Source organism: Vitis vinifera, chromosome 7 (genome assembly GCF_030704535.1).
Source record: "Vitis vinifera cultivar Pinot Noir 40024 chromosome 7, ASM3070453v1".
NCBI lineage: Eukaryota > Viridiplantae > Streptophyta > Magnoliopsida > Vitales > Vitaceae > Vitis > Vitis vinifera.
Window position 1 is genome coordinate 6,590,884 of NC_081811.1, and position 16,606 is coordinate 6,607,489.

General features: G+C 28.5%; 1 protein-coding gene across 1 annotated transcript; it reads right to left on the reverse strand.

Moving 5' to 3' along the window:
* Nucleotides 1-6,316: 6,316 nt before the first annotated feature.
* On the reverse strand, nucleotides 6,317-10,724 carry LOC100248145 (malate dehydrogenase, cytoplasmic). The gene is made up of 7 exons (XM_002278676.5): nucleotides 10,452-10,724; nucleotides 9,118-9,276; nucleotides 8,857-9,032; nucleotides 8,381-8,658; nucleotides 8,155-8,290; nucleotides 7,948-8,059; nucleotides 6,317-6,692 (listed from the first exon to the last, which is right to left on the reverse strand). The coding sequence occupies exons 1-7, from the start codon at nucleotides 10,492-10,494 to the stop codon at nucleotides 6,598-6,600; spliced, it is 999 nt and encodes a 332-aa protein (XP_002278712.1). The 5' UTR covers nucleotides 10,495-10,724; the 3' UTR covers nucleotides 6,317-6,597.
* Nucleotides 10,725-16,606: the final 5,882 nt, after the last annotated feature.

The following is a 16,606-nucleotide window of genomic DNA, read 5'->3' on the forward strand; positions in this document are numbered from 1 at the left end:
AAAAAGGTTAAATATATAATAAGGACAAACTCGTTATTCATTTCATAAAATAAAAAAATAAAAAAATTCTCCAATGGATGTTTGCCCCTTCAATCCTTGCACGCTAACTAGGTAGCTCAATCCTTGCAAGTTCAGTAGGGAGCTCAATCCCCATGAGTTGATTGGCCAACTCGACTTCCAACATTTCAAACGAAACATAATAAAATTGATTTAGGTTTTACAATCCAACAAGAATAAGGTGGTGTTTGTTTTTTTACTTAATTTTAAATAGAACCTTAATACTTAATAGTATTAAATATTAGATTGTTTGTTTTTGTAGTATTTTATTTCTATTAAGTATTAAAAAGTAAAAAAAACCATTGTGTTATTTTTTCTATTTAGAAAAAGTCACATATTTTGGCTTTTTCTATTTAGTAAAAAGTTTATAATAAGTCATGAAAAAGTAAAAAAACAAACAACCTAAATTCTAAAACTAAATGGTTTTCAGCAAAAAGCCAAAAAAACAAACACCACCTAAGTCTTGTCAAAGATTACTTTAAAATAGTTTTGAGCCTTTACATGTTAACTTTCATGACACTTAGAGAGTGTATGATTAAACTTTAAACTTAAGGTGTAATAATTTTAAGTAATTTTAAGTTAAATTATAGTTAAGTTATTAAGTCATTAAATTGTTTTAGTAAAATCACTTTTAACCCTTTTTTGTGATGGTGGAAAAGTTGATATATAAGTTATCACTATAGCCATTCTATAGAACCATATATGAAATTTTTCACCTTTTCCAACTTATTGTTCAATTTTTTCAAAGTCACTAGATTATTTTCCTTGTTCAAGAATCTCATCTTTCTTTCTCTTAGTCTCAAAGAGTAATTAAGATTAAAACTATGTTTTCATATTCTCATTGAACACTTTCCATTTTTTATTAGTCTCAAATTATAAAAGTTTCACCTTTTGCAACTCATTGTTCAATTTTTTCAAAGTCATTGGATACTTTTTGTTGTTCAAGAATCTCATTTTTCTTTCTCTTAGTCTCAAAGAGTAATTAAAATTAAAACTATGTTTTTATGTTCTCATTGAACACTTTCCATTTTTTACTAGTCTCAAATTATGGAAGATCATTCTTTTTATCATCAATATGCAGATGAAATCATAATTTTATAATAAAAACAAAAAGATCTTTCTTTATCAATCTTCTTAGATCTCGTGATTTGAATCTATGATTTTAACTCTGATATCAATTCCTAAAACAGGTTTTGCCCATCTCATCTAAAAACCAATTGATAATCAGTGAGGATAAATTAAACATTTTATGACATTCAACATTACACTTCGTGGATCCATTTTAAGAACTATCATTTAGGTGACCCATTCAAGACTTAAAAGTAGTATTGTTGCACTCCAACAAATCATTTTACTCTTATTCTCCCAAAATAAAAAATTAATAAAAAAAATATTTTCAAATTTGAAATTGTAATATTAAATTACTTTACCAAACAAACTAAAAAATATTTAACAATTTAAATTAAGTTATTAAATCAATAAATTAATTTATCAATTTATCAAACATGCTCTTAAACAAGTTAATGTAACAAGTTAAATTCTTTTTTTTAGCATAAAAAAAAAAAAGAAAAAGAAAGAAAAACTTGCTACCAATGCCCTCAAGTGTTCTCAAGTCTCAAACCTTTATCTATGCTAGCCAATAGGAAAAATCTAAAGCAACAATTCCTACCAAAAATAAGCTAATACTTTTCCTAAAATTTTTCCATATCAATTTTTAAAGTTCCCATATTTACAAAATCCTCATTTAAATCCAACTCCATTGCCTTTTTGTCTGACTCTCTTCTCACCTCTCCTTTTTAACTCTTCCCTCTTCTTCAACTCAAATATCTTCCTTTCACGGGAGACGTGACAAAAAGGAGAAAAAATAAAAATAAAAAAAAGTGATGGAATGAACCCGTGATCTTTTAACCTCTTAATTTTTAATTTTCCTCACATCCCATGTGATAACCAATTAAACCTAGTCCACTTCAAGCCCTGCTAGTAAAAAGGACAAACAATTTAGAAGTTAGAAGTAGGGTTAGCTCCTACTCAAGATTGAGAGGTCGACAGCATGCAGCCATCACAATATACATAATATAATAAGGCGACTAGTGATGAAATGAAAAACACGGGCGCAGCTTTATTACTAGCTTTCCCACCATGACAAGAAAGTGAAAGAAAATGGATTTCATCTGAATTTTATATCAAAGAAGATCATCAAAATCCCAGTATTCAATTCCAGTTTGATGGGCTCCACTAAGATCTCCTTTAGCAAACAGTGGATTTCTCAGGAGATTTGGAGTTATCAACCACTATAAAAATAAGCCATGATATTGTCATTTGTAATGCATTCTCATAAAGGGAAAAGCTTGATTATCTTGACAGAATCGTTTTTCTTTTCCATTCTACATTCCACATAATGAAGAGAGAGGGGAGTCGGCAAAATATATATATACATATAAGTGTTTGTCTGCATTCTTTTAACCCTATGATGAGAGCTCAGAAGTAGTGTTTTCTCTGTGCATGCGTCAACAAAGAGGCTGTAAATGTAAATAAAGAATTGGTATCCAGGCTTTGCTTCCGGTTAATGGGTTATGGGTTATGGGTTGCTTTTTTCTCTTCAATGGAAGTTGATGATTACTTTTTCTCATTTTAATGATGAAAATATTGAGGAAATAAATAAATGATTGGTGTAGTTTAAGGAAGAAAAAAAAAACTTGATACTGTGTACACATGTTTATTGTTGTTGTTGTTAACTTTTAACTTTAATTTGATTTTCAAAGGAATTAAAAATACAGGAAAAAACTTATGATAACATGCTTAGAGCCCGTAGTCAAAGCATTTTTGTTGGAAGTTTTTTTTTTTTCTACAATGTTTTTGTAAAATACATTTTTATGAGAAATTGAAAAAATAATTATAATAGTATTTTTAATAATTTGTCTTATAAGTATTAAAATGCTTTTGATATTAATAAATTACCAAAAAAGATATATAATTTAATTATAAAAAATCGGGAGTTTTACATTATAAAAGAATATATGTATAAATATTTATACGATTAAAAAGCTAAAAATAATCATTTTTTATGATTACAAGAAAATTTTTTAAAATGGATTAATAAATAAACATCAATTATTGTATAACAATTTTTTATCATGGAATAATGGGTGGCGGCTAACCAATATTTAAAAGACTTCTTAAATTGTGTTTATCTAAAATTGAAAGATTTGAAAAAAAAAATGTTTACATAACTTCAAAATTTTGTTTTTACCCATGATTAAAGAATTCCTAAGGTTCCACGTTGAGGATGGGTGATGATATGATGTTGGATACATGTTGGGTTATTGACTTGTATTAATAATATATGGTTAGCTATCTTTTGACATGCATATTTCCGGAATACTCGAACCCCTGTACCCCTGATCTAGGGCATGGAAAAAGATATCATAACCACTTGGACTAATTTTCAATATATATATATACACACAAAATATTAAAATAAAGCTTTAATAAATAATTTAATTTTAATTATCTTATATTTAAATTCAATTTAACTAAGTAGTAAAAATATAAAAATTATTACCATAATTTTTTTAATGAATTTTTCAATATCCTTTTATCTTAATTAAATATAATAGAAATACAAATTTAAAAATAAAATTATAAACATTTTAGTATATATATCAATATAAAATGTATTTTCAAGTTCTATATATTATTAATTTATTATCAAATATCACAAAAGATATTATACATATATATTTAAAAATGATTATTTGAATATGCACATAATATTTTTTTTCTTAAAAAAATTCTTCTATTGTTATTTTCTTTCAAAATTCAATAATTTTTAATATATTTTGATATATTTTTAAAATCAAATTATCGTTATATTCGAAGATATCGAAAAGACATGCACATCTTAATAATTCAAATTTTATAAATAAAATTTGTAGAAAATGATGATACATGCATCCATCATATCATATCGTGGCTTTGTGGTTTGAGTGATTAGAATCAAAGGCCAATGTGAAAACCCCAAGCAGCCGGTGCCATCATAGCCATGGAATGTGGTTGTCAAATTGCATACCCTCTGACAGCAATCATTTTGGGCTGAGGAAAAATGTTGAAAATGTTTTAGAGTTGTGATTTGTGAAGGAGGAGTGGGTGTTGAACTAAATGCCACGGGGCTTTGACGAAACACCTAACCATTACTCTTTTCAGTGGGAAAAGAATTTCCTCTGCATTTGATTCATACACAGCGTAATTTGGAAGGGGTTGAAGCAGTGGAAGGTCAACGCCTTCATGATGAACCTGAATGCTGCTAGTCTTGCTTTTTTTCTTCATGGGGACAGCCAGATTGGACCTTTTTCCTAGGGAAGTTGAAAGTTTAACCAAACTATAATTACTCTCGAGAAGAAGAAAATGTTTGGGTTTTTTAAATTCTGAGGCAAAGAAAATAAAGAAAAAAAAAAGGTTTTAAATTTAATAAGTTATTTTTATATATTTTTTTATTTATTTTATTATTATATAGAGATTAAATATTTAAAAATATATAAATTTTTTTATCATTTTTATTTGTTTTTTTTAGCATTTTTTTTAAAAACATATTTTTTAGGAATCAAAGCCAAAAATTGTGGTGTGGTGCTTCTTTTTCTTTTGAGATGGTCTGAGGAGGAAACGTTCAAAGTTCTTGGATTCAAATGTTTTGACAAAAGTGTTGTTCTGTGATAAAATGGTATACTTTTGGAAATGCTTTTCAGTAGTCTGTCCATGTGTGGTTGAAGTGGAAAATTTGCTAGAATTGGTCAGAAAACTAGCATCACTGTTTTCCTAAATGGTCACGAGGCAAAGTCAAAAAGAATGCTCCACTACTCGTGATAAGGTAAAACACGAGTTCAGACCCATCTTAGTCTAGTGGATTCGGAAGTTTCTACGACCCATTTACATTTGATTAGTGGTTTTTAGAACCATTAGGACGATAATGAACATCATGGGAATCCAATTTGTGTTAAGATCATGGTCCTTTGGGCCCGCCCACCCATGGTTACCAAAATCACGGGGTGACTACCTCGTCAGGCATAGCCATAGCCAGCCCAAGTAATCCAGAGACTACCCGTGATTGAAATCGAATGTATTGACATAAATGTTGTGTTTTGCCAGACTTGAATGCAAATGACTTTAGTTCTTCCATTTATTGCAAATGCAAAGCCCCATAGAATGTTACCATGAAATCGATATTAGAGTCGATTCATTACCTAATAGCCAAGTTTTTTGGTCGGATTGGTAGCTTAATAACTTCTTACAAGAATAACTTCCCAGTGAATTCATCATCCTATTGGACACAATCAGCAAAATGAATTCATATCGTGAGAAAAGAAACAGCCCCCTTGGAAGGTGGTTTTGAGTTGAATATATCATGTTTTCGGATTTGAAAATATGAAACGAAAATGACCCAATTCTCCAATGTACTTTTTTTACCCGTAGATTTTGAGTTTTCTACTAATGCTTTTTGAGTCTCTAGGCGGCATGCTCTCAGAGAAGTGAACCATAGGTTCACAAAGATTAATGCTTAAACACGTCTTTCATGCTTCATGTCTATCTATACATGGAGCTTCATAGAAACCCAGCATCTCCTCCATAGCTGCTGCTTTTTAGACAAGGCAGAAGGTATGAACCATTGAAAACATTAAGCACAGTGTTATTATTCCATACCAGATGCAATGAGAAATAAGAGGATGAGTAGGACAAATCCCTTTGATCTCTATAAAAACTACTTTCGATGTAATTGCCACCATATCAGAGGAAGAAGAATCATATATGAAAACCACTTTTCTGATCTGATGTAACCATTAGAAAAACATGTAAATAGAAGTTTGTTTTCCTGGTTTGGAGAGGACAATATCGTGTTTCTACCGCTATGCATTCATTAGTTCTCCACAAGGAATATGGTTACAATATTCATTTAAGTTATATTTAGTTCCTTAAAAATATTAAAAAAAATTGTTTTAATCATATTTGATTTCACCATAAAAAATAAATATATATAAAATTAATTAAAATTTTATATATTTTAAAATTATTTCATCTTTATGAAAAATAAATTTAAAAGAACATATAAAAATAATTTATTGATTTTAAATCTATTTTTTTTATTTTTCTTTATTTTTTCTTTTCTTTACTTTTACGGTCTATTTTCTTTCCTTCGAATTCATCAAAGTTTCCAGCCTTAGTATTATTTTTTTTTTTTTTTTTTTTTGATGAAAACATAATATGCATATTTATAGGAAACCTCAGAACTAAAACGATTGACATTTATCAATGGCATTCAAATACATCACAAACAGATTAACAGGTCTGCAATAGGAAGATATCAAAATCACCATGATAAATGAGAAAGATGCAAAAACATGGGAGGAATGGCTTCTTCCGGATCATGATTTTTCTAGAATTTAAGGTTTTTCTTCCTTATTCAAAACTGCATAAATGCCTCTTCAATCCTCATCAGATTAGTTATAAGGCTTAAATTACCAAGGCAATGGAGAAAAAGGGAGAAGGCATTCAAGAAAGGCACGAATATGCCAGCTCCTTTTCCTCACTAAGCTCCTGTGCGGTCAAGTCCAACTTCTTCCTTGAGAACTCATCAATGTGAAGTCCTGAGACAATTTTGGGGGAAGAGAGAGGGAAAAAAAAACAGTAACTGAATAAGCTATACCATTGACATGAAATTGCTAATAGAAGTTAATAAGCATGCTTCAACAGTAACTAACAAGGCTAAGACTAAGGACCTCACATACATGGCCAGAAGTAGACAAATTCTTGACAGCATAAACTTAAAAAGCTTAAACAAAAGTAGGTTCAACCAGCCTTGATGTTCTATTTTCAATTGAAACCATAATTCAACATGCAACAACACTCTAGGCAACAATCACAAATCTTTAGACACTGTATTTATGTTGAAGAAGAAAGAATTAGCACGACTCATGATATAAAAGAACGAGGTTCAAAGAGAAGATCACTCTTAGTTGCTAAACAAAAGTGAACTGTTGGAATTGGAAACAGGTTGCCAGGCAGTAGATCAGAAGGGTTCCAAATATAGGACTAGAAAACATAGTTAGGGGGTATAATACTGATGTTAAATCATGGATGCAGAATACAGTAGGTATCAAAGGGCAGAAAATGAGCACCTGGTACCTAAAGTTGTATCTTATAATGCAAAGCAAATCATATCAAAGTTCTCTTAAATCAAAACCATGTTTCTATCCTAAACATTTTCCATTCATGGAATGTCAACAATAATTGTAAGCCAAACATCCCAAGAATGAAGAAGAAGAAGAAGAAAAATGATGTAAAGCAAATCATATATTTGGCCATCCAGGAATTATTTGGAATAAAAAACAATAAAAAAATAAAAAAATAAAAAAAGCATGGAATCTTCGCAATTATTTGCAAAGTTCATGGTTTCCATATGGAAATCACTGATCACTTTTTTAAATAAAAGGAAAATGAATAGATTAAGGTTATGTTTGGTTCCCGGAAAGTACCAAGGAAAGAAAAAAAATGCGAAGAAAAATGATTTTCTCATGTTTGATTTCACTATAAAAATTTTTAAAGAAAATTAAATATAATTAAAATTAGTTAGAAATTTATACATTTTAAAATTATTTAATCTTTATATAATGAAGGAAATTAAGTGAAATGAGTTTGAAAAAACATATAAAAATAATTTATTAATTTTGAATTTATTTTTTATTTTCTTTCATTTTGTATTTCCTTCCACTTTTCCTCTCTTTTTTCTTTCTCTCACATTTTCCCCAAAATTTCTGGGAACCAAACATAGCATAAATGTTCTCAGAAAATGGTGAAGATTCCAAAGAGCACAAGCATTTTGTCATAGTGCATAATTGTTACCTTGTACAATCTTCCATTCACCAGCACAGCAGGTTACAGGGAAGGAATAGATAAGCCCTGCTGGAACATTGTATGAACCATCAGAGTACACACCCATGGACACCCAAGTTCCCTAAAGTCGCAAGGAGAAAATCAAATGCATCAGATACACCACACACAATCTATTACTGGAAGCATACAGATGTAAAAGCACTAACAAGAAACAACCTCTGGAGTTCCAAGCACCCAATCACGGATATGGTCACATGCAGCACTTGCAGCAGATAAAGCACTCGAGAGCTTTCGTGCTTTGATAATTGCAGCACCACGTTGTTGGACAGTGGTGATAAATTCCCCATTCAACCTTCATGAATGAAAATGTAAAAATGATTAGATAAATTTAAATAAAACAAAAAAATACTAATTAAAAGTAAACATGACTTATGCCCCATACCATGCATCATCACCCACAAGCCCCCGCACAGGTTTCTCACCAGCTGGGGTTTTGACAGTAGCATGGTTGACATCGGGATACTGAGTTGAAGAGTGATTTCCCCATATGATAACATTCTTAACATCGGATACTTGAACATTCAGCCTTTCAGAGACCTGACCTAGTGCCCTGTTATGGTCTAGTCTTGTCAAACAACTAATGTTTTTCTCAGGAATTGATGGTGCAAATTCCTTCAGGATCAAGGCATTTGTATTTGCTGGGTTAGCAACAACCAAAACCTGAAATAAATGAATGAATGAATAATAAATAAAATTGATTGGAAAAACACAGAAGAAAAGAAAGAAGCATTGGCCAAGGAGTGTGGGTCACTTCCAAGTAAAAGTATTCCCTGGTAACTATTAAGGTGGTTCAATCTTCACTCAAGTGCATGATTTTATCAAGAAAGAAAATTCGAAACATGATATAATCTTCAGCACCTTGCAATTTGCAGCTGCATGATTTTCAAGTGCAGAGGCCTGAGACTTGTAGATGGAAACATTTTTGGACATCACATCTTTCCTTTCCATTCCTTCTTTCCTTGGGAAGCCACCAACCATGACAGCAATATTGACTCCAGTGCATGCCTCAACAACATCAGTTGTAGCAACAACACCTGAAAAAAAATTAGAACTCAGTATTGTTGTCATCATTTTGACTGATATGTAATCACAGCATTTCATGGAAGAAAAGAAAATTACCTTTAAGAAGTGGAAAAGCAGCATCCACCAATTCCATTTTGACCCCATTTAAGGCCTCTGCAGCAGGAGGGATATCAAGCATGTGCAGAATCACAGGCTGATCAGCACCCAACATCACTCCCCTAGCAATCATGGGGACAAGTGCATATCCAATTTGTCCTACAAATCAAAATCATTTTACCACAACAAAATCAGTTAAAAGAAATTGAACAGGAAAAGAGGAACATCAAAATGGACTATATCGAATCTAGGTCTAATTTCGGTTGGTACATGAATTTAGCACATCAAAATATGATGAACTGATCTTTTTTAACAATTGCATGATTAATAAATGCTTAAACCAACTAAAATCAAATCCAACTACGGCATTTTAAAGGCATAGTCTCTATACAAGTTGAGCACAATGAAAAGTGCAAGCAGTTGAATAAAAACGATCTTTGAGTATACATGCAATTTACTGTACATTACGTATTAAATTAAAAGCAGATGATTTACATAGTAAAAGCAGCACATACAACGCCAACTATCTTTCTACTCCACAAAAAACAATTAATTTACAGAATGAAAGCAGCTTTCAAGAAGCATAGTCATACTACACTAAAGCGTAGTCATACTACACTAACTCTGGTAGAGTTTACCTCTCATCACTGATAACAAGAGATGAAAAGAGAACTTAAAATTTTGGATCCAACGCTTAAGTTTTTTATTATCTATTTTCGTTGTCAAAACCAAAACAACATTAACATAATATTCTGAAATCATATTCTGTTTCCCAAACTTTTCCCAAGCTTCCTTTGGATCATAGGTTGGAAGGAAAGATGCTGAAAATGGATTTTCCCTAAATCTATTTTCAGCATTTTCGTTTCCTTTCAGTCATTTTATCCGAGAGCCAAACGCAACCTTATCCAGAGACTCAAAAACAGTCAAAAGAACCATAAAGAGTAGTTCATGATCCACTAAGAAACTTGCTAAAAACACTAATCCACCCACAATAGACAGAAGTATTCAGATCGCCAGATCAGAAAACACAACACTCAGCAGAAACAACCGATTCGATCACAAACACCACCACAACATCAAGCACCGATGCAATTATAGAGCAAAAACCACGATTGATCCCTAATTTTTTCAGATCAAAAACCGATTCAACAAAATTATTACGCAAATCACAAGATCTATAGTAGCCCTCAGCTTTTACCCTCAAAAAAGCAACCAACACAAAGAAATGGGAAACAAAAAAGAAAAAACAAAATAAAACAAAACAGAACAACTCTTGCTTTCTGAGCAACCAAACAGCGGAATCATGGAGAAGAGAACCGTAGATCTTGTGGTACCTGCGGCTCCAGTAACGAGAACGCGAACTGGTTCTTTGGCCATTGTAGGAATCGCAGGGGAGCACGGGAGAGGAAAACGACGCCTACAAATCTAATCTGCCTGTACACTAACCACTGTGTGTGTGCTCAATTTTATAGTAGAATTTACTGCGTGCCGCTGCTTTTCGTCAAACCAGAGGTTTGGCCACGTGGCACATCCTCAGCCATCATATTTAGAAAATTATCAAAGAGGATGGGCATTTTAAGATGTCAATTTTATCCTTTAACCTTTTTACGGTTACTCCTTTGCTTCCTATGTTGAAAAAAAAATTGGAAAAGTAGGTAATGAAATATATATATAAAAATCAAGAAAAATAGGTTAAAAGATAATAATTAAAAACTCAATATTTTTTATATTATTATAAGAAATTAAATAATTTGCTCATTTTATTATAAGAAATTAAATTTTTTGAAATATACTTTTCTCAAAAAAAAATTAAAACTTGAGATTTTTGTAGACAATTAGTAAAAAAGGAAATTTAATTTTTATTTTCTTTAGAATGAAAACCAAACCCTAAGATTTCTATGCACAAATTTTACATATCCTAATAGAATGAAAAATTACTTCCTCCAAGGACTAATAAATTAATTAGCACATCAAAAAATTAAAAATTAATAAAATTAGGTTATATTGTAGTATATTGTAATATTAATGTATTTGTATTATAAGTGTTTATGCATTAACGATTTTTGTGATAAAATTAATAATTTAAAAAATATCTATTTATACTCTATTGGTATTAATACATTATACTAATATATTAACATCATTAACTCGGTCCATTGAAATTATTTAATCATTTAAAAAAAATTACAAGTCTGATGAATTTTAAATTATTGGTTTCATAAAAGTTCAAAATTTTCTCAATTGAGTTTTGTTGTAATATATATATATATATATATATATATAAATATTATAACAGAAGTAACAATATTAGAGATATTTTAAACATCATTTTTAACGATATTTGGTTTCATAAAAGAAACCAAATACATTAATTTGAATTCACGAGACTTGTCATTTTTTTTTTAAATAAAAATGATTAAACAATTTCAATGTATTGAGTTAATGATATTAATTCATTGATATGATGTATTAAAATAATAGGGTATAAATAGGTATTTTTAAAATAACTGATTTTATTATAAAAGATATATTGGACATAAATGTGTTATATTTATAATATAAATAGACTAACATTATAATACATTACAATATAATCTTCTTCTTCTTTTTTAATCTTTTTATGTGATATACTACTAAGCTAATAATCGTACATTATTCAATTGATTAATATTCATGAAATTAACTAGTCATTATATTAGGATAACAAAGTTTTTACTTGGTCGTAAGCAATTGTTAAAATTTATCATTCGATGCACAAATAGCATAGTAAGCTTAGAGTTTGGTTTTTATTTTAAAGAAATTGAAAATTAAATTTCTTTTTTTTTTTTTCTAGGTTCTCTACAAAAATCTCAAATTTTTAATTTTTTAATTTTTAGAAAAGTATATTTCAAATAATTAATTTCTTATAATAAAATAAGAAAAAAAATGAGATAATTTTTTATAATTTTTCCTTTGACCTTTTTTCTTGATTTTATATTTTTTTTCTTATTTATTTATTTTCTATTTTTTTCATTTTTCCAAAAAAAAAAAAAATTCAACCTCATATAAGCTAAGGAGAAATGAAAATTTTGTGAAATAAAGGATAAAGTTGTAATTTCATTACTTTTACAAATTTTTTTTAATCCTATGCAAGCAAAGGAGTAATGGTAAAAAGATTGAACAAAGGGTAAAATTGACATCTTAAAATTTGGGTCCTTCTTAATTTTCTTTTTTCTAAATATCCTTTTATATCTTGCTATTTTTGCCACCTATTCGAAGAAAATCAATAGCTTTTGACAATAAATATAAATTTCTACGTTTTTATTTCAAAAATAATATCTAATAAAAGTTCTTAAATATGAAAAAAAAAGTGTTTTTTTTTTACTTATTCTTTACTAAGACATCACATACTTACCTACAATATAAATTTTTAAAAAATATTTTCTAGATTTTTCATCAAAAAAACTAAAAATGCTTAAAATCTTTTTTAAAAAATAATTTATTTTCAAAACAAATAAAAAAAAAAACTGTCCATTTTGTTGAGATTTTTTCCTTCTTTTTTTCTTTCTCTCAGTTCAAAGTAATCAATTTTTAATAAAAGTTTTAATTATTCTAAGCTTAAAAATTTAACATTAGAAAATAATGTAAAAATAATTAATTCTCTACCATTCTTAATATACCATGTTTGGTTGATGAAACATAGCATTATCTATCCCATGTTTAACCAAACCCTGGATAAAATAGGTGGTATGATATATCATCCACTTTCATTTTTATATCCTTTCCATGGATATGTAAATCTTAAGTTAAAATATAGGAGATAGGATATGTATATACCACGGATCATAAATTTATTTATTATTATTTTGTTTAATATTACTTATTTTGTAAAATATAAAATTTATTTAAAAAATAAATTTACAATTAAAAAATATTAATATATGTATTTTTAATATATATATATATATATATATATATAATTCATTTTACAAACTAATTATAAGTATAACATAATATACGTCATTGAATAAACTGCCTTATGATGTAATGTCCATTTGATATAATATTTTTAAATTAAGAAATAATTAATCTAATACTAACTTGATCTGATATATAATTCAAAGTATTTAATTCAAATCCAATTCAATCTCATTTCTCTAAACTTGAGTTTAGTTCAGGTTGATCATATTATATAATTCAAAATCCATCCATTATGTTTTTTAAATTTTTTTTTACATATATAATAAAACAAACTTTCAAGATAACCACAAAAATATAAAATAAATCTATATATTTTTCTAAAAAAATAAAAAAGTATATGATATAATATAATTTGATATTATTTTTCTTTAAAAATCTAAAAGAAAAATTAGTATTATTATATACGATAATATACATAATAATCATAACATTAAATCAAATTAAGTTCAGGGCGGGTTGGACCACCCTGTCGTGTCCAAAAGTTTGCATCCATAGTTGGAGCCCATACACTCAAGGAGGAAAATATCGGGATATATCGGCGATATATTGTGTATCGGGAGGGGTCGACACGATATTTCGTGAAGAAAAATCAAAGGGGAGATATTTCTGTAAATATCGCCAAAATATCGGCGATATATCGGTTCGGAGAGATATATCGGAGATTTTTTGAAAAAATCGCCTCTGGTGGTAAAATATCGGTAATATATCGGCGATATATCGGAGATATATCGCTGATTTTTTGGGTGATATTTCCCCTCCTTCATGCAACGTGATCTGACTGCCCAGATCACGCCCGTGTTGATCCGAACGGCCTAGATGTGATTCCAATGGTAATATGGCGATCCAACGGCCAGATTGCTCCCAATTTTTTTATCCAACGGCCAAAATTGATTTTCAACAGTAAATTAATGTTCCAACGGCTATTTTGGCCCAAATTTATTCTATAAATAGCCCAAATTTCATCTAATTTTGCTTTCATTCTTTATTTTCTCTCTCATTACTCCAATCTTTATTAAGGTTGCTCAATTATTTAATCATTTTAAGGTATATTTGTTTTAAATTGTAATTAATTTTGTTTGCAATTGTAATTAATTCATGTATTTTCAATTAATTAGTATGTTTGCAATATAGATTATTTAATGCTATTTTTACATTCAATTGCAATTAATTTTTATATTTTTATTGAATTAACTTAGGTTAATTTGATTATTTAATTATAAATTGATATGTTTATTTTAGATGATTATTTGTGATTTATTTTCACATTTAGAATTAAATTAAACTAGTTAACTTAGCTAAATTATTTAATTAACATGCTAAATTATTTAATTAATTTAATTAACATGAACTAGTATATTTTGAATATGAAATATGTTTATTTAATGAATTTAATGTGTACAAATTATTGATATTTAATGAAATGAAATATTTTATGTGACTTTATAATGAGAACAATTACAAAATTAACATTTCTTATAGATCGACATGATATAATTACATCTAATATTGCAAATTATATCATATATATATATATATATATATATATCAAATTTTTCAATAAAACAACTTTAAAATGTTCATTATACTTCTAATTATATTATTATGAGATTTTCCTTACATTTCCATGAGTTTTTAGCAATTTTAAGTCTATCGATATTTGTTTCCAGAATATACACCGATATATCCGATATATCCGTAAAATCGAAATACCGATATATCCGTAATTACCGATATTTTCATCCTTGCATACACGTTGTTGTTGAAAATAATTTTAATAAAAAGTTTTATTTTTTGAAATTTTCTAATCAACATAATAACAATCTTACATTTATAATAAATTACTCATATTTATAATATAAGTTTAATGTATAATTAAATTACAATTTGCAAATAAAATATGAAACTAAAGAAATAACAATTCCAAATGCTTCTCAGGTTCAAAAAATTCTTCTAATTTAACTTTAAATCATATTAATATTTTCAACAACCTTCATTAAGCTAAATTTTAAAATCAACTATACTAAGCATCAATCACTTTCAACTCTTCTAACAAAATGGCTTTGTAAAGATATTTACAACTTGATCTCACATTGATGCATATAACCATTATATCACTAATAAAATTTGACTTGATGTCAAGTGTAAGCTAAAAATGACATATTTGAAAGTATGATGTTGTAGTTTTGTAAGTGTCAATCCACACGTACAAGAGCATAATTTTTTGCTTTAGTTCATACAATGCCTTATAAAGTCAAACTTGCTTCTCTTACCCTTAATATTTCATAATATGTTGACTCTGGTAAGCTATAGTATCCACTAGTCAACGTGTGTATGTAGACATGCATGCCCCGATTGATTCTATGACCATTCAAAGTAAGGGATGATGTAAGATCATAAGCACTTCATATTCATGATCCATCCCTTCCGATAAAACTATTTTATTATTCATGAAGAAGACTAAACAAATTATGCTATCACTTTTTATTTCATTGTATACAGACGTATAATCGTACATTTTTATAAACTAAACATTAATGTAAAATTAATCTAAAATCCAACTGAATTGGAATTTAACTTAAGTCGTGTGAGTGTTTATTTAGGTTGATAATTTTGGATAAAAATTCTTAAACATCTCCTAACTCGGGTTTTCTAAATCATTCCTTAGACTACTTGCCTAATAAAGATCAAGATGTTGAAAATGCTTAAAGGTCAAAATAAGTAGTTGAAGATGTAGGTGAATGTGAATCAACAAGTATTCAAATTGCTATTTTTTTTCTTAACCTACTTAAAAAAATAATAATAATAAGGAAGTCAAGGCAATGATTTTTTTTTTTTTCCTTTTTTACTAAAATATTTTTGTGCCTTATTCTCATATTGATTTGGATTTAAGTAAGATCGATCAATCTTTTGTTGGATCTATTTTTAAACATTGGGTCAACGGTTTCCTTTCATATTTAACTCAAATGTTTCCAATTTAAGAGAGGAAACACCAACAATCGTTCTAACTCCCCTTGAGCTCTCTCTTTCTTCAATCAAATTGGAAGTATTTGGTTTCCAAAAAAATCCTCCTTACCTATATTTTCAAATCATTTTTCAATTTGATTTTCTTAAAAAGGGGTTGATTCATATCATTTATTCATCTCTCATTTTTTTTATTTGTTTGACATAGGATGAAAATTCAGTTTCTTCTTATGTGGATTCAAGAAGGGGCCAAGATTAAGCTTAATGTAGACTCTAAATGTGCTCCGAAAGAACATGTGAAGTTTAATTTGGGAAATACTAATTAAGTAGTCCAATAATGATAAATAGACTTAAGTTAGATAAAACCTTGTACCTGATTATGCTTCATAATAAAAGCTTTTGATCGTTAATAGATCCCTGGTTTTTGGTCTCTTAGGTGACTTTCCATGTTAAAATTTGGTGTTATTGTATCTCTCTCATTCTTCTATTTTGTTTATTCCTATTTATTAACCTCAATTTCATACTTCGACATATTTGGTAGATGGGTGAAAAATGAACTAAAACGAGT